The sequence below is a fragment of the Carassius carassius genome, chromosome 2, assembly GCF_963082965.1.
Source record: "Carassius carassius chromosome 2, fCarCar2.1, whole genome shotgun sequence".
Taxonomy (NCBI): domain Eukaryota; kingdom Metazoa; phylum Chordata; class Actinopteri; order Cypriniformes; family Cyprinidae; genus Carassius; species Carassius carassius.
In genome coordinates this window covers 48,034,226-48,051,963 of record NC_081756.1, presented here as the reverse complement: position 1 = coordinate 48,051,963, position 17,738 = coordinate 48,034,226, and the positions used below count along the sequence as shown (strand labels likewise).

At 43.0% G+C, this 17,738-nt stretch overlaps 2 protein-coding genes across 6 annotated transcripts in view; both read right to left on the bottom strand.

Annotated features, from left to right (window-relative positions):
* LOC132111087 (probable E3 ubiquitin-protein ligase HECTD4) overlaps window positions 1-5,178 on the bottom strand; it is an 83,375-nt gene extending 78,197 nt beyond the window's left edge. For all 5 annotated transcript variants that reach the window (XM_059518259.1, XM_059518277.1, XM_059518271.1 and 2 more), the window contains exons 1-4: window positions 4,732-5,178; window positions 1,797-2,374; window positions 826-915; window positions 350-477 (exon numbers count right to left, since the gene is read on the bottom strand). In XM_059518259.1, coding sequence (XP_059374242.1) covers window positions 350-477; window positions 826-915; window positions 1,797-2,374; window positions 4,732-4,878 — 943 coding nt within the window. In that variant the 5' untranslated portion in view covers window positions 4,879-5,178. The remainder of the gene's footprint in view (window positions 1-349; window positions 478-825; window positions 916-1,796; window positions 2,375-4,731) is intronic.
* Window positions 5,179-15,896: 10,718 nt separating this feature from the next.
* On the bottom strand, window positions 15,897-17,419 carry LOC132099173 (group 3 secretory phospholipase A2-like). Its single transcript, XM_059505624.1, has 2 exons — window positions 16,895-17,419; window positions 15,897-16,033 (listed from the first exon to the last, which is right to left on the bottom strand). Exons 1-2 carry the CDS (start codon window positions 17,412-17,414, stop codon window positions 15,897-15,899), a joined length of 657 nt encoding a protein of 218 aa, XP_059361607.1. The 5' UTR covers window positions 17,415-17,419.
* Window positions 17,420-17,738: the final 319 nt, after the last annotated feature.

Below are 17,738 nucleotides of genomic sequence, written 5' to 3'. Positions count from 1 at the left end.
GGATGTACTAAATAAAGAAATTACATGCATTTAGTATGATCTCTCTTATATTTTGAAAATTATTCACATTTTCACAGATTCTGCAAGGGTTTCCTAAACTTCCACATGCCACTGTAACTGTAAATTCCATTTTTGTGACTGGATGTTTTTGGGACATCCATGCTGCAGAAATCAAAGAGCCCCACGTACTGTGTGTTGAAGCATTTCTGAAACTTGTTATTACAGACATTTCCATTAAGGTAAAAATGAATGCTACTGCACACATTGGCATTTTAGAGAACTATGTGCTTTCTACTGTTACAGCCGTCTCGCAAGTACAAGCACTGGTCAGCCATCATTTCTCCCTCACCTTTGCTCTCTGCTCCAGCGGCGCTGCTCTCTGGTGTGGGCAGCATGTCCTCAAAGCCCCACGAAACACTGTGTTTCGCCCCTAACAAGCAGGACGGCGAGCCTGGACCTCCCTCAAGAAGCAGCAGTCTGCAAATCAGAGGATATTACCCATTCATGAGCAGCAAATCATCATATTACAATCATTTTTGAAGGATCATGTGACACTGAAGACTGGAGGAATGATGTTTATGGCTGGTGTAAACAGTCACATGACCAAAGCAGTTTAATTAGGGTTTGCCATTCTGAAAAATCATATCAATCAAGCAACCAGTAAATCCTTTCATAAACACATTCGACACGAAGATACAACTCCGCCTAGTAAAGTTACAGTTTTAAAACTGGTTCATAATTCCCACCCTGTTTATTCTGCACCATTCGTAAGAGTTCCCAGTTAACAGAAGCAGTTTAACATGTCTTCACAGACAGTAATAGTACCTGTAGAGAACATCAGCCACTGGAAGCTGACCCAGATCTGTCTGTTTTTGCAGCAGGTGGACAGTGTGAATGAATGTCTTGAGGGAACCCCTGCGAACACAGACAGGACACGTTTCCTTGTTGTATTTTCCTTCCTTTTTTGACTGATATAGCGATGAAATCAAAAGACTCCTTCCTAGACATATCAGATCAAAAGTGCTTGAAGGAGAGGCACTGAAACACTTTAGTGAAGTGCAGTCTGTCTCAGCTTACCATTTATGATTGACTGTATAAACTGATTGTTTAAAAGAGCCAAACATACATTAAGAGTACCATACTTGACAACTAGGGCAACTGTACTGAGACACAAAAATTGAGATCATCTCTTCCTCTTTACTACTAGTTATAGCACCAAATAACCTTGATATGAATATCAGAAGGGGTTGAAAGAAACATATCATGTCTCATATAATCACTCAATCAGTGTTTCAACCACAGAAAGACATCAGTAAGTTAATTTGTAAACAACATGTCACAGCATAATTTCAGTTAGGGTGAAGAAAAGCTTTTGGCTTCTCTCCTGAGGCTACAAGAGGGCGCATCGAGCTAAATATTACTAATGCACGTTTATTCAAAGCATAAGATAACATGACTGTCTGTGAAGATAAGTGCATTATGTTTAAAATAAAAACAGCATCATGTATGCACAATTTAATACAATGGGTGGATAGGCTAACAAAAACATTAAAATGCAACTTAAAACTTACATCTTCATCGCATCTCGTGTGCCACTAATAAGGCTTCCATACCTAAAATTTACTGGCAAAAAATTTGATTTTTATTTTAAATTCGATGAATAGTCGAAATTTGATTTTTTTTTTTTTTTTACACCTCTAATGCATGAAAAAAAATTGATCTTGCAAAAAGTATTGCAAAGTGACTAAAGGCTCTGCATTAAGGCTGAGGATGAAGCGGCGTTATGCTGCGCTCACCTTGCACATGATAGAGCCACTAGAGCAGCCGCTGCGTTCTGTCTCTGCTGTTGGGTCAGCAGTGGTCTCGTCTGTGCCACTCCCTCCGGCTCACTCCTCTCCTCCAGCCAGGAGCAGAGCAACCTCTCCAGGCCATTAAGGCAGTCTGCGGGCTCCTTGCCCAGGCTGAGCGGCTGGCAGTCACGCAGACACGCCAGCAGGACCTCAGCGGTGACGCCGCAGAGCTCAGGGTCGTGCCGAGTCTGTGACTGCAGAAGTGGAAACACCAAGAGGAGGCCGACGCGTGAGGTAAACGGTGCCTGATCGGTGGTGTGATGGTGGTGGTGTTGAGGCTGCAGGAAGCCCTGTCTCTTAAGCAGGGCCAGCGTCTCGTCGTCGGCCCCTCCGGCGCTCCCCGGGACGACCCCGTCATGCTCCTGCTGCTCCTCCAGAGCCAGCTGCCGCTGCGCCCCCCACAGTCCACGCAGAGCATTGAGACGGTACTCCAAAAGTCTGGTGTAAGCGTTGCTCTGGTTTCCACAGACGGCTCGCAGGCGCTCGGCGAGCTCCGCTGGGTTCTTGGTCTCGAACGTCAAGATCTGCAAGAGCACAGGGTGGCGTAGAAAAACCTGAAGCATATTCTGACACAAGACCTTCATCAGGTTCATCTAAAATTAGTCACTCGCTCCAATGCTGTCGAATTCAGGGATTGTATCTAACATTTCAAGTGGACAGTTTATGAAACAAAATTAATGACCAAGTACGTGGGCCCCTTTAAAAGCTAGAATGGAAACACACCCAAAAACTATTAGTTGAATTATTAATGTTATTTATTTATTCATTGGCCGAAAAAAAAAAGTATATATATATATATCACAGAAAAATGTTTAAAATAAAAAAATAATTATAATAAAATAAAATTATTTGTAATTTTTGTCCACTGTAATATTTTAGATATAAATAATAGCCTCTGTTTAGATGATAATGATTTTGTAAGTCATTTCAGTTGCAATTATTACAATAATAGTTATACTTAACCTTTTTTAAATATCCTGCAATATTTTAAAGGTTAGGCTAAACAGCAGATAAAAAGGGGGAATGTGACAATCAGACAGTAGTACTTAAATAAACAGATGCTCCTTTAACAGAAATTCTGTGAAACATATCATAGATTTAAAAAGACAAACCATGATTAATTACAGTATTGCTCCTGCACCAGTGGTGGGTAAGATTTTATCACAATAAATTATAATCACAATATTCTTAAAATGTTGGTCAACGATGACATATCTCACAATATACACATTTCTATGGAACAAGTCAAACAAAAATTCCCGAAGAAGTGCACAAAACTTGCTTAATTTCGAGATGGACATGACTGAAAGTACTGAGTCAGAAGTTAATTCTGGTGCTCGATAAACATCTGACTCATGACCTTCAGTGATGAACAGCACAAAACAACACGTCTTTCCCTTTCCAAGCTGCACACAAGAGCAACCGGTTTAGTCCAATTCACAACAAATGACACTCAACACAGTCTTCAATTCGATTACTTTATATCTGTCCCAAATCATTGCTTCATAATGTACTAACTTCACCCTATGCTCCATGGTTTAGACATTTTTTTTTTGGTAGTTTGTGTAGTGTTTCGACATCTATGCCGAATATAGAGAAATAGTGTGACTTTATGCAAGCAAAGTGCTCTTCAAATACCTGGAGGGTGCACTTAATTAACCAAAAAAACCAAGCGTGCACCAGACGGCAGAGCAGCGGAGCCTGGATTCAAACAATGTAAAAATAAACAAATAATTTAAGACTAAATAGTTGATTAAACCAAATAAGCACATAAATGAGTAATTTAGTAAATAAATATCAAACCGTCAAGTACTACAATCAGCAATAATGTCAAACGTAATAACGCAACTCATTTTAAAAGTAATATTTAATGTATTTCTCACTATATAAATGGGGTCTTCATGCAAGAAACTATATAGAGATCTTTAAATTTTAGGATGGGGACTCAAGGATGATCATATTTCTGGGGTCTGTGGCATCTAAACAAATGCCAGCTAGTGACTCAAGTTACAATGACATTTCCTCCAATATAAGATATATATATAATCCATATAATATGATCATATAGTCCACACCAATCCAGTGAGCCACTGTACTATCTAGGGCACACTAACTCTAATCTCGGAGACTATTTAGGGTGGATGGTGTGCGAATTGGGACACATAGAGAGTACATGTCGCCTAACAACGCCCTTTGGCCGTGGCTACATGACTACAATCGCAGTTTAATAACACAACTAATTACTTGAGAGGAAAATGACATTGTGTGATTAGGACAACATTTAAAGGTTTAGGTTGCTTTGAGGGGGGAGAATAGGTAAACACCAGTATTGTAACTCCAGGCTGTCGTGTTTCGAGCAGAATTGCACGCATTGTTCTAAGCATAACGTTATGTGTTTTCCACCGTATATTGTGATATGAATCGTACACAGACAGCAGGTCGATATCTGCCACAGGCCAGCGAGAGATTAAACTCCGGCTACTAAGATTAGCCTTCTGTCGAAGCTATGCTAACACATCAAACTAACACCAGAGACACACAGAACCCGTGAGCTTCTCGTTATATCCGACATAAACATTTACGTTAACCACCTTGTAAGCTTCGCTAACATCGACGCAAATCGACAGGGCGTTATTTGTGAAAGCGCTAATATTTGATGCGGCTAATAACGGGCTGAGCGTGTTTACATCAGCGAACGACCAGTAGAACGCGAGATGGGATTTAAACCACTCGAATAAACACAGAAAATACCTTTTATGGTTAGCATGCTGCTATCTGACAAGCCTGTTTTGGCTGAATATTAACTACTATGCAGGCGAGCCGAGGTAAGTTTGGTGTTAAGCTAATTACAGGGAATGAAAGCGATGTGATAAACGCACACCTCCTGCTCGGATTCGCCTTGTTCGGACGCCCCGATTTCACTGGGCAGCTCCGCGAGGTCCGTGACCCGAATGAGTCCGTCGTGGAGGAAAATAGTCTCTTCCTTCACTGACAGCCACTGTGAGGAATCCACAGCACCCGATCCCATCGCTTTTCCTCCGAGGAAAAAGGGAAAAGTGGTCAAACATCCAATGCAGCGCGCGCGACGGGATCTGGTTCAGCTCGAGCCGGCGACAGATGTCATCATCATCATCATCATCATCGAGAGCGCGCTGGGGCTACCGTGGGGCGCAGATGTGCGACGCCCAGGCGAGGCCTCTCATCGATCCGCCGGCCTCTTGGCTCGACAGGCTCCAGTGTTTTCGGAAAGGTGGGCGTGACACCGGGACAAATCTCGCTCCTTCCAAACTTGACTCGATTGCGCAGACGGTTACTGAATTGAAATCCCCTGACCACCACCGAATTAACGGCGCTACAGTGGCACAAACCCTGCTCCACCCTTATGAAAATTAACCATGGTTTTACTACAAATAAAACCAAAAAAACATGGTTACTGTAGTTAAACCATGGTAACCACAAATTAACCATGGTTTTGCTAAATTAACCATAGTTTAACCATGGTATTTGTAGTAAATCTGTGTTTATACAAATGGTAGTCAACACGCCAAAAAAAAACATGGGTTACTACAGTTTTACTATAATAAAACCATGGTTATTTTTCGTAAGGGCAGCTGTCTGTCAGACGCGATACTAAACCAATTCAGTCACACCGTGGTGTCTTCACGATGTCTGTTAAAGATCTCTTCATCTGGAACGTGTTTTGTATAAATAGCTGATAGACGTCTATACAATGCATTCTAAATTCATAGACATCTTCTAAACGACTATTTGACATCTAATAGGAAACATTAACATGTATAATGATTTATTAATTTATAGAAACGTCCTGATCAGTGTTGGGGGAAATTACATAGGTCCTTCAAAGTATCTTGGAGAGGTGAGGTGTCCAAGTCACAACATCTAACTACTGGGGTGCCTCAGGGCTCAGTTCTTGGACCACTTCTCTTCTCTTCTCTGTCTACATGGCATCATTAGTTTCTGTCATTCAGAAACATGGCTTTTCATATCACTGCTATGCTGATGACACTCAACTCTAAACTCAACTCTCAAACTAAGATTCTAATCTTTTTGTATTCTATTTTCTTTTAATTTATTATACAATTATAAAAAATACCTCTAACACTAGCTTGCTCTATTCTTTTTCTATTTGTTTTCCTTTTATGTATTATATTATTTAAAAGCCCTTGCTATGTGTACTGCGTTTAAGCTAACTGAGACTTGTTATAGTACTTATTGCTCTTTTGTTGTTTTTGATTGCTTCCATTGTCCTCATTTGTAAGTCGCTTTGGATAAAACTGTCTGCTAAATGTAAATGTAAAAGTTATGCCTTACAGTATTGAGTTACTTAGTTACATTTTATGGAACGTAATGCGTTACGTTACTTCTGCGTTACTTTTTCTCGTCTAGGCTGGGCTAATTGTTTTGCTCTTCAGCAATAAAAAAGTAAACAAATGTTATGTTTATCTAAAGTCATTTTCGCTTATTTTTTTCTATGGTGGAATTGGATCATTGAAGGTCCGCAGCAAAGACACTGGTTAATAAAATAAGATTACTAAATGCATAAAGGATATTGGTCTTATTTAACATATTTAGTTATTGCAGGTTTGCGTCATTTGTTGAGTTTGCATTTCACTGTTTTTGTTCATTTTGAGGAATACTGAATCTGTGTTTGTGCAAGTGAGATGAGTAAATGCATGTTTACACAGTGCACACAACACCTCTGCACTGACTCCTGATTTCTCTCTACATGAAGAAAGGAGGGTTCTCAGTCAATACATAGGAAAACAGTGTAACTGGTGCCACTTATTTAAGATAATTAACTCAGATATTTCCTTGTAAATTAAAAAGTAATGGGTTACTTTACTAGTTACTTGAAAAAAGTAATCCGATTACGTAACTTATGTTACATGCAATGTGTTACGCCCAACACTGGACGTATTGCAGATAGGTGCATCTCAATAAATTAGAATGTTGTGGAAAAGTTCATTTATTTCAGTAATTAAACTCAAACTGTGAAACTCATGTATTAAATAAATTCAATGCACAGAGACTGAATTAGTTTAAGTCTTTGTTTTTTTTTAATTGTGATGATTTTGGTTCACATTTAACAAAAACCCACCAATTAGAATATGGTGACATCAACTCAAAACACCTGCAAAGGTTTCCTGAGCCTTCAAAACGGTCTCTAAGTTTGGTTCACTAGGCTACACAATCATGGGGAAGACTGCTGATCCGACAGTTGTCGATAAGACAATCACTAAAGCCACAAACATTCATTGCCAGAGAAGCTGGCTGTTTACAGAGTGCTGTATCCAAGTATGTTAACAGAAGAAAAAGATGCACAACCAACTGAGAGAACCGCAGCCTTATGATGATTGTCAAGCAAAATCTATTCAAGAATTTGAGTGACCTTCACAAGGAATGGACTGAGGCTGGGGTCAAGGCATCAATAGCCACCACACACAGACGTGTCAAGGAATTTGCTGAACCACAGACAACATCAGAGGTGTCTTAACTGGGCTAAGGAGAATAAGACCTGGACTGCTGACCAATGCCAATGGTCCAATGTCTTCTTTTCAGATGAGAGCAAGTTTTGTATTTCATTTGGAAACCAAGGTCCTAGAGTCTGGAGGAAGGGTGGAGAAGCTCAAAGCCCAAGTTGCTTGAAGTCCAGTGTTAAGTTTCTACAGTCTGTGATGATTTGGGGTGCAATGTCATCTGCTGGTGTTGGTCCATTGTGTTTTTTGAAAACCAAAGTCACTGCACTGGTTTACCAAGAAATTTTGGAGCACTTCATGCTTCCTTCTGCTGACCAGCTTTCTGAAGATGCTGATTTAATTTTCCAGCAGGATTTAGCACCTGCCCACACTGCCAAAAGCACCAAAATGTTGGTTAAATGACCATGGTGTTGGTGTGCTTGACTGGCCAGCAAACTCACCAGATCTGAACCCCAGAGAGAATCTGCATGACATTCTAAAACGTTTAATGTGAAAACACTTAAAGTGCCTTTAAAACAAAGATCAAATTAAATCCACAGCTTTTTAATGATGTTGTTACAAACACGCCAGGTTCCACCTCCACACAACGCACACCCTCACCGGAGTTCTAAATCACATCCACCTGATCCTCACCACCAGCCTATCACCGCAGCACCATAAAATCCACACACACGCACTCAAACATTGTCCGTTCACGTTCGCGACAAGATCATTCCTGTATGCTTACTATAAGGACTAACTCCTCTTCTACTCTCTCCAGCGATTCTCTCCGAAGACCCAGTTCCCCAAGTGTGCGTGTGTGTGGCTCACCGTCCCTTTAAGAAGTCTTCACCCTGCCTTCACGGATCCATCCTTATTGTCACTCATCACTACCTGCTCCTCTGCTTGTGTCTGTGTACAATAAACATCTTCATTCTGTTACTCCTCGGTTATCCTGAGTGATCCGTAACAGATGACCGGACCAACACCGCCAGGGACAAGCATGAGCCTCACGGACCCCTTTCAAGATCTGGTTGATGCACTCCGACGAACACTCATGGCAACATCAGCACCTCCTACACCAGCGAGCACTTCCGCCAACCCTGTCATCACTTCCTCACCTGCCGTTCACGCCAGTCCCATGGCCAGGCCGGCGCCCTACTCTGGTTCGGCGGAGGAATGCAGCTGATTCCTCCTACAATGTTCACTGGTCCTGGAGATGCAACCGCACTTGTACCCCACTGACCATTCAAAGGTAGCCTTTATTATTTCCCAGCTGCAAGGTAAAGCACTACTGTGGGCAGATTCTCTCTGGACTCAAAATAACCCAGTTATCCAGTCTTATTCTAGCTTCATCGACCATTTCTGTGAAGTTTTCGGCAGACCAGCTTGGGACTCTTCCATTGGTGAGAAGCTGTATAATCTAAAACAAGGAAAAATGTCTGTCAATGAATATCCCCTTCAGTTTAGGACTCTGGCGGCCTCCAGTGGATGGAATGAACAGGCTTTACTGACGACCTACCATCAAGGATTGGAACCCCGAGTGCTGTTGCATCTCGCTGCATACGAGGATACCATCGGACTAGAGCGATTCATCCAGCTATCCATCCGCGTCACCACTCGTATGCAGTCATGCTTAGAAGAGCACCAGGGCCAGTTGCATTCCTCCACACCACTCTGCCGACCAGAAAACGTCAGCCCCCCAGAACCAGCCAGCGAGCCTATGATCCTCGACTCCTACCGCCTCACTATGGCGGAGCGTCAGAGACGGCTGGCCCAGAATCTGTCCCTCTACTGTGCAGCCCCGGGGCATGCTAAAGCAGTGTGCCCCGTCCGTCCTCCTCGTCCTATGGTGAGTCCCATTCTCCCTTCAAGATACCAAATGAAACCACTCACCACTATTGTGACACTTACTGCCGCTGACATGTCTCTTCTAGTTTCCGCCCTCCTCGATTCTGGGTCAGCCGGCAACTTCATCTCCGGTGCCCTCTGCCGTCAGCTCAAACTCCCTACCACGGCCAAGCCGTCAGCCTACCAGGTCCACACAATCACCGGCAGGCTGCTAAGCAGGAAGTGCGTGCGCCATAGCGCGGGCCCCATATCCCTCCAAACTGGACTACTCCATCACGAGGAGATCCATCTGCTGGTTTTGGAGGAATCCACCGCTGACATTATTCGAGGGTGCCCGTGGCTGGAGCAGCACAACCCTGTGATTTCCTGGAAGACGGGCGAGATCCTGAAGTGGGGCGAAGCCTGTTTCCAATCATGCATCTCCGGTTGTCCAGTTCCAGTCACACCGTCCCCTGAACCTCTCCCAGTCTACTCCACATCTATTGAGAGCCCAGTTGAAAATCAGTCCATCACCATTCCTCAATGCTACGCCCCCTTCAGCGACGTCTTCTGCCCTAAACGGGCCTCCAAGCTGCCTCCACACCGGCCGTGGGACTGTGCCATCGATCTGCTGCCGGGTGAACCAGTGCCAAAGGGAAGGATATATCCCCTATCCATTCCCGAGGAGAAGGCCATGGAGGAATACATCAAGGAGGCGCCGGCCCAAGGGTATATTCGTCCATCTATCTCCCCTGCTGCCTCGAGCTTTTTCTTCGTAGAGAAGAAGGATGGAGGCTTGAGGCCATGTATTGATTACCGAGCACTCAATAACATCACTGTAAAATTCCTGTACCCACTTCCCCTCGTCTCAGCTGCCCTGGAACATCTCCGTGGTGCCACTGTGTTCACCAAGTTGGACCTCCGCAGCGCATACAACCACATCCGGATAGGGGGACGAGTGGAAGACCGCCTTCATTACCCCTACTGGTCACTACGAATATTGCGTAATGCATTATGGGCTTGTTAACGCCCCCTCCGTATTCCAGGATTTCATCCACGAGGTGCTCCGGGATTTCCTCCACAAGTACGTCTTGGTATATATCGATGATATCCTCCTCTATTCCCGGAGCCTGGCAGAACATCAACGCCACGTTGCGGAGGTCCAGCAATGCCTGAGGGACTACCAGCTCTACCTCAAAGTCGAAAAATGTTCCTTCCATCAGCCCTCAGTGCAGTTCCTTGGCTATACCATCAATCACAGTGGGATCCGGATGGACGAGGGAAAGGGGAGCGCAGTCAAGGATTGACCCACTCCAACCACCATCAAAGAATTGCAGCGGTTCCTTGGCTTCGCCAATTTCTATAGACGGTTTATACGGTTTAAACTTCAGTACCACCACCAGTCCTCTTACCAATCTCCTCCACCAGAAACCTAAGTCTCTCTCCTGAACTCCAACCGCCACAGAAGCCTTCCAAACCCTTAAACAGGCCTTTACGACCGCCCCACTCCTGGTCCATCCTGATCCCGATCAGCCCTTCGTAGTGGAAGTGGACGCCTCAACCACCGGAGTGGGAGCGGTCCAAACCCAGCAGCAGGGGAATCCTAGCCGCCCCCATCCATGCGCCTTCTTCTCCCGGAAACTCAACCCGGCCGAGGTAAACTACGACATCGGAAATCGGGAATTGCTAGCCATCAAACTAGCTCTGGAGGAATGGAGGCATTGGCTAGAGGGAGCCAAACACCCATTTCAAGTCCTCACTGACCATAAGAACCTAGAATACCTTCGAGTAGCCAAGAGACTCAATCCCAGACAGGCCCGCTGGGCGTTATTCTTCACCCGCTTCCAATTCACCATCTCGTACCGCCCAGGGGTGAAAAACGTAAAGGCCGATGCCCTATCCAGATGCTACGCTCTCGAAGAGAAATCTGAAACTCCAGAAATCATCCTCCCAGAAAATATCATTGTCTCTCCGATTACTTGTCTTCTGACACTCTTCCTCCAGCCGAGCCTCCTACAAACACCCCGCCGGGTTGCCCACCGGGACATCTATACATCCCCAGGACACGGCGCACCCCACTCATCCACTCCACTCATGCGTCACTTGGCACTGGTCACCCGGGGTTCAATGAAACCCTCTCGCTGCTAAGGGAATGCTTCTGGTGGCCCAACATGGCCTCGGATGTCAGGAGGTACTTGAGTGGATGTACCAGCTGCGCCATGTCCAAAAGTCCTCGCCATCTACCATCTGGCAAGCTCCATCCTCTGCCCGTTCCTAATCGCCCGTGGTCACACCTAGGGGTGGACTTCATTACTGACCTCCCGCCTTCAGATAACAATACCTGTATTTTGGTTAGATTTTCTAAATCCTAAAGCCATGGAAACGGCTGAATTACTGTTCAATCATGTCTTCAGGTACTTCGGCATCCCAGAAGATATAGTATCGGACCGAGGCCCCCAGTTCATCTCCCGGGTGTGGAAAGCCTTCCATTCCCTCCTAGGTGTGGCCATCAGCCTGTCCGGGTATCATCCTCAATCAAACGGGCAGACGGAGAGGAAGGTCCAGGAGATCGGACGCTTCCTCCGTACCTTCTCTCACGGCCACCAGAACTCCTGGAACCAATTCCTGGGGTGGGCCGAGTACGCACAGAATTCCCACCCGGGACATCCACCTGCGTCTACCCTGCCGCAAGCTCAGTCCCAGATTCATTGGCCCATTCACCATTACCCAGCAGATCAATCCGGTCACTTTCAAACTCCAGCTTCCCCCTGAGTACCGGATTCACCCCACATTCCATGTGTCACTCCTTAAACCTCACCATCCTTCTGTCTCTCCCTCCACAGAACCTGGCGAAGCCAAAGCCCCCCCTCCTCTCCTCCTAGATGACGGCGCGGCCTACACAGTCAAGGACATCCTGGACTCCCGGCGGCGTGGTGGGCAGCTGGAATACCTAGTGGACTGGGAAGGTTACGGTCCAGAGGAACGTTCCTGGGTCCCACGCAATGACATCCTGGATCCCACCTTACTCGATACCTTCCACTCCAATCATCCCAATCGACCAGCTCCCAGGGGAAGAGGACGCCCACATCGTCATCGGGGTCCCCGGCCCTCAGGAGCAGGCCGTGGGGAGGGGGGTACTGTTACAAACACGCCAGGTTCCACCTCCACACAATCACAACGCACACTCTCACCGGAGTTGAGTTCAGCACACCCACCTGATCCTCATCACCAGCCTATCACCGCAGCACCATAAAAGCCACACACACGCACTCAAACATTGTCCGGTCACGTTCGCGACAAGATCATTCCTGTATGCTTACTATAAGGACTAACTCCTCTTCTACTCTCTCCAGCGATTCTCTCCGAAGACCCAGTTCCTCAAGTGTGCGTGTGTGTGGCTCACCGTCCCTCCAAGAAGTCTTCACCCTGCCTTCACGGATCCATCCTCATTGTCACTCATCACTACCTGCTCCTCTGCTTGTGTCTGTGTACAATAAACATCTTCATTCTGTTACTCCTCAGCTTCCCGAGTGATCCGTAACAGATGTGAATATGGTCTACTTTATACAGGCAAGCAGATGAGCTCGGAATATGAATGCAATGCGCTAAATGGTTAAGTATTTTCTTCATAATGGTTTGCTATAGGAAAACATTTAATGTGAAACTTTGCACAATGCGTTTCTATTCTGGGTTCATTTGCTTGCCTGTGTGCAAAGAATACATAATCAATAAGTTGGATACCTTTTTACCCAAGATGATTACAAAAATATAATGATATTGATATTTTAGGAGACACAATTATTATTTTATGTAGTAATGTGTGGCTCTGTGTTTGAAAGCAATAAACAAAACAAGCATGCAATGAAATTTCTTTTGACTTAAATGTTTTTTTCCCCTTTCTCTTCAAAACTAATTTCTTACAAGACTAATTAAATCGTTTTGTTACTCTAGATTTACAACATGTATTTTGATGGCATCTGCTGGAGGATTCCTCAAACTGCAAATGCAGTTTAGACTTTGTGAAAACAATAGATGCAATTCTCAGACGTGATGCACAATACACTTTTTTTGCACAGTCGCACACAAAACACATGCAGTTTAATGAGTACATTTTGAATATATGTATGAAGTATTATCAGCTGTAAATTGCTGTGTGTTATTGCGTGTTTAACTGTTCAATATCTGAAACTGAGATTGAATGAAATTGAATGAAAAAATGAAATGTTTGCAGTTGATTATAAAATGCTTTATTTGCCTTTATTTCCTTGGCAATATGCCATGACAAATTTTGTCTAAATTGAATTACCATATACAGCAAAATCACAGAACTACTGTATTCGAATATATGAATTCGTTTTTCCTTGTGGAGCTTTTTCTTTTTACCTATTTTTCGCGTATTTTTAAGTGTCCTTGCACCTGATTTAGCTATGGACATTCGTTTGGACTGAGTGGCCTTTTGCACTGAGAGTAATTTATTTTTAGATAAGGTTGAGGGGGAGTGAGTGACACTTGCTTTTGGGGTTCTCTGGGTGCTTTGAAGAGTAGTTTCCATTTTGAACTTCTGAGTTACCATTTTCTTTTCTTTGGATGCCATCCTTTGGGAAACGAGTGACTTCTTTCTTCCTCTTCGATTTCCATTTGTTTGTAGTCTCTTCCTTTTTTCAATTTGGCTCACCAACTTTTGACTTAGCTGAAATGTTTCCCCTTTTGCATAGTACACTTGACTGCAGGTTTTTTGGTCTTTTGTCAATTGAACTCGTTTCGGTTTAGAGATTCTTTGTTTGCCGCTGTGTGACAGTTTGATTGGCACTTCATTGCATGAAAGGCCAGTGGTGCCGCTGTGCTCATTAGTCAGAGCGTTAGAATTGTACGGTGTTGAATCTTTCCATACTGCCACAGGTGCTGTCTGGACCACTGTGCACCTGCAGAGATCAAAAAAGCACAAGTGTATCTCTGGAATAGAGGCCAGTAGACAAAACAAAACACATTACTGATAACATTTTTGTCAGATAGGATTCACTACAAAAAAATTATAATGAACAAGTTCCACGGTGAATGGGAAATAGATAAGGTAATGGTTTTCACAACTTGCCAGAAAAAAACATCTGCTTTCACACATTAAACCTGGTAAATTACTGTAAAATGTTTTGATACATCATCTGCTGTGCACACAAGCAACGGCTATCTTTTTTATATCAATTTACTATTCACACGCTGATCCAAAATACCAGTGGATTATGTGATGTCTGTCAATCATCTGAAATGAACTTTAAACGACGCAGTCTTCTTCATCCGCCCAGATGAGAAGTGCTTGAGTCTTTTTTGACTAAGATGCAAGACACAGGGCAGTGGAATGGAAAAAAAGAGAGAAACTTTTACTTTTTACATACTGACCCTGCTCATGTTCAGACTGTTTTGAGTTTGATTGTTACTACATTCTTATAAAAATGTAACCCCTGCATGTTTTTCTTTAAAACGACTTTCTCCGCAGGACTCAACACGACTTGCTTGAGGTGAGCTATAGCCTTGACTTGTCTTGTTTTATTTTGTGCACTGCAACTTGAGACTTGACTCAAGGATTTATTTATTTAGGTAACATTGAAACACAACCTACCAGCAGCAATAAAATTCAAATACGGTGATTATCATGTCCAGACAAATATATGCAAACCTCTAAGAACTGTAAGACAAGTAGGACAATGAATGTAGCAAAATACAGGATGCACAGTTAATACTGGAACCATCTGAAAACTAAACACTTTTATGTAGTGGGCTTCATTCTGTAAATGTTGAAAACACATGGTTTATGACTATGAGCACAATACTTTATAGTGATGTCATGCAATTCTATGGAAAAACTGATGTAAATGTTACATATCTGGATTATATAATTATATACAATTATGATGCAAGCAGAAAAAAAAGCATGAAGCATAATTTCTGGAATGCATGATTTAATTTAGTGCACTCACAATCCAAACCAGTTGTACTGTGTGCATTTCTTCCTTTGGATCAGCTCAAAGCAGCGGAGTTTCAGGACATCGAAGAAACTGTAGCCCACCATGTTGGAGATGGTGTCATTACCATTAAGAAGGCATTGTTTAAATCTAAAACACAGACCAGACAGGAAGATAGGACAGAAATAAATATGATTTGCATTATAGTGTCACAATTGGAAATGGACAGTCCTTTTGTTTCTCAATGTCAGCTAAACTCTCCATTAAACACAGTGTATTGCATTCATACACATTGAATTAAATCTGTTACCGCAACTGAAACAAGTGCATTGTTGCAAGTAAAATAAATAAATACAAGTTCTGCTGACATTTCACATATCAGTCTTTACCACAGCTTAATATTATGTGCAATTTAAACTGCAATTTCTAAAGTTGTAACAATGCAATAAAACTATCTTGATAACTTTGAAATTTCGCAGTCAATGTTTTTTTTTTCAGTAAATGGAAAGACATGTTAGTGTTTAATGCTGTTATCTAACATGTACTTTGTTGTTCGAACATAATTTCATTATACATTGTCATAACTCAAATAGACTGTTGCAGACATGATAAATGTATAAATGTCATGCATTCTCACCGAAATGTGGGCAAAGATATTCTTTATCTCTTACAAGAAACAGTATAATGCTCCTATGGGCCATACGGGTGAGTTATGACATAAGGATGATGAGTTATGACTCTAAAGAGTCTCCCCTGAGGCCCTGAAGATGCCTCTCATGTGCTCATCTGCGGTCACAGTCACAGTGAGAGAGAGTGAACAGAGTGGGGTTGAACACGCTGAAGTCCACAGAGAACGAGCGGATGATGAGTTCACAGTGATCATGATCTCGACAGCATCGATCTGTGTGCACAAACATACCTAAGACAACAACATGGAAATAATTACAAATATTGATTCATTACAACTCTGTAATATTATTATTATTATTATACAAATTGTCAGTGTAATTGCACGTGCAAAGCACACTGGGATATTTTGCACACAAACCACAGTTCTTGACTGTCATGTAAAGGAGCTGTGTGACACACTCCGTCATCAAACTGATTTATTCACTGTACTTTTCAGGTTATGTTGCTGGACCTCCCACATCTTTTTCTGAACACACATACATACATTCACAGATTTCCACCACGCCTATGCGCACACTTTGGCATGAAAATTGCAGTTTGATTTATATCTCTGGAAAGTATAGCAAATAACAAAAATAAAGACGGATATTACTGTAAGTGAAGTTTGTAATTTCTGTCTTATCGTTGACCTTTATTTTTTTTCACGCTTTCCAACATGTTAGTGTTAAATGCTGTTATATTTGACATTTAAAATAGTTTATATACAATTACACACACACACACACATATTTATATATATACATATATATATTTTTCTGCATGTGCCTGCGACATAAGATACTACTGCAATCAATATTTCAAATGACAGATTATTTTATAAACGGGTGCATTGTCTTTGCTGAATATTCTTGCAAATGCTTCATCGTAAATCATTTTATTTCCATTAAAGATTTTAATATTAAAAGACTGATGGGTGCATGACTGTTTCCAGCATGGTTTATTTCGTAGCTACCGGTTTGAACAGCAAAATTACTTGACTAAATTAGTTTATACATGGACAATATGTTCATCTTTGAAAAGGAATAGCCTACTCCAAATGATTACTGTGGTGAAGTGACCAATGGCAGCTTACTGATGGATGCACACCTACCCAGCTGTTCATAGTCACTGTCGCTGGTGCCACGTCCACACCAAAGTGTTCCCGTGAAAACCCACGCGCGTTTTTGGCGACTTTTTGCTCTTGAATCCATCTGCTGGCCTTGATATATGTCTTCTTTGTGCAAAGTGAAATTGATATGCATGTTCATTTGACACAGACTGGCATCTTCCAGCAGCGCGCTTATGAAGTGCATTGGTTTCTCATCGTCCCGCGCGCGCTCTTGACGGCAGAGTGACCGATAACGCGCAACCAGTGTCCCGTCGCTACTCCTGAAACAACCTTCGAGACGTTTCTCTGAAGTCCACTTGCTCCAGTAAAAGAGAGGAGATGCGGAAGTGTCCGATGAGTGGATGAGAAAGCTCACCTGAGAACTCCTCTGTTCTGAACTGATGAGGATGCAAAATGGTGCAGGTTTCTGAACTGTTACAGCACTGCAACAGCATACCACTACTAAAAGACTGACAGCATGAAACAGACTTCCGATCCGTGTATCTTGCAGATGTAGTGACATTGCTGCAGAGACGCGTGGTCGGAAGCTAGAACCTGGGAAAACTGATGCACAACGCGAATAAACCCCATCTAGTCTGTTTCAGTCCATGCACGAAGAAGGAATTGTGAAATTGATCTGTCAAATGAAAATGTCATTTTGGTTAGCTGCATGTTAAAACTTGTTACTGAGGCTATAGCTGAAATGACACGAGTCACATGACTCAAAATCATCCAAACTCTGTTTTTACCGAGGGGTTGCAATGAACCGATAAAATCAATCAAAAAGCCCTTGAGACCACAATTTAAAATGATGTTAACGCATTCTTCCACTTCTTGTTTACAGCAA

Bases quoted from the DNA above. Each gene is read 5' to 3' on its own strand.
- LOC132099173 (XM_059505624.1), bottom strand. From the start codon at position 17,414: ATGTCACTACATCTGCAAGATACACGGATCGGAAGTCTGTTTCATGCT. The intron at 16,034-16,894 runs GTAGGTGTGCAT...TTGTTGTCTTAG, and splicing joins CAGTGACTATGAACAGCTGG to GTATGTTTGTGCACACAGAT.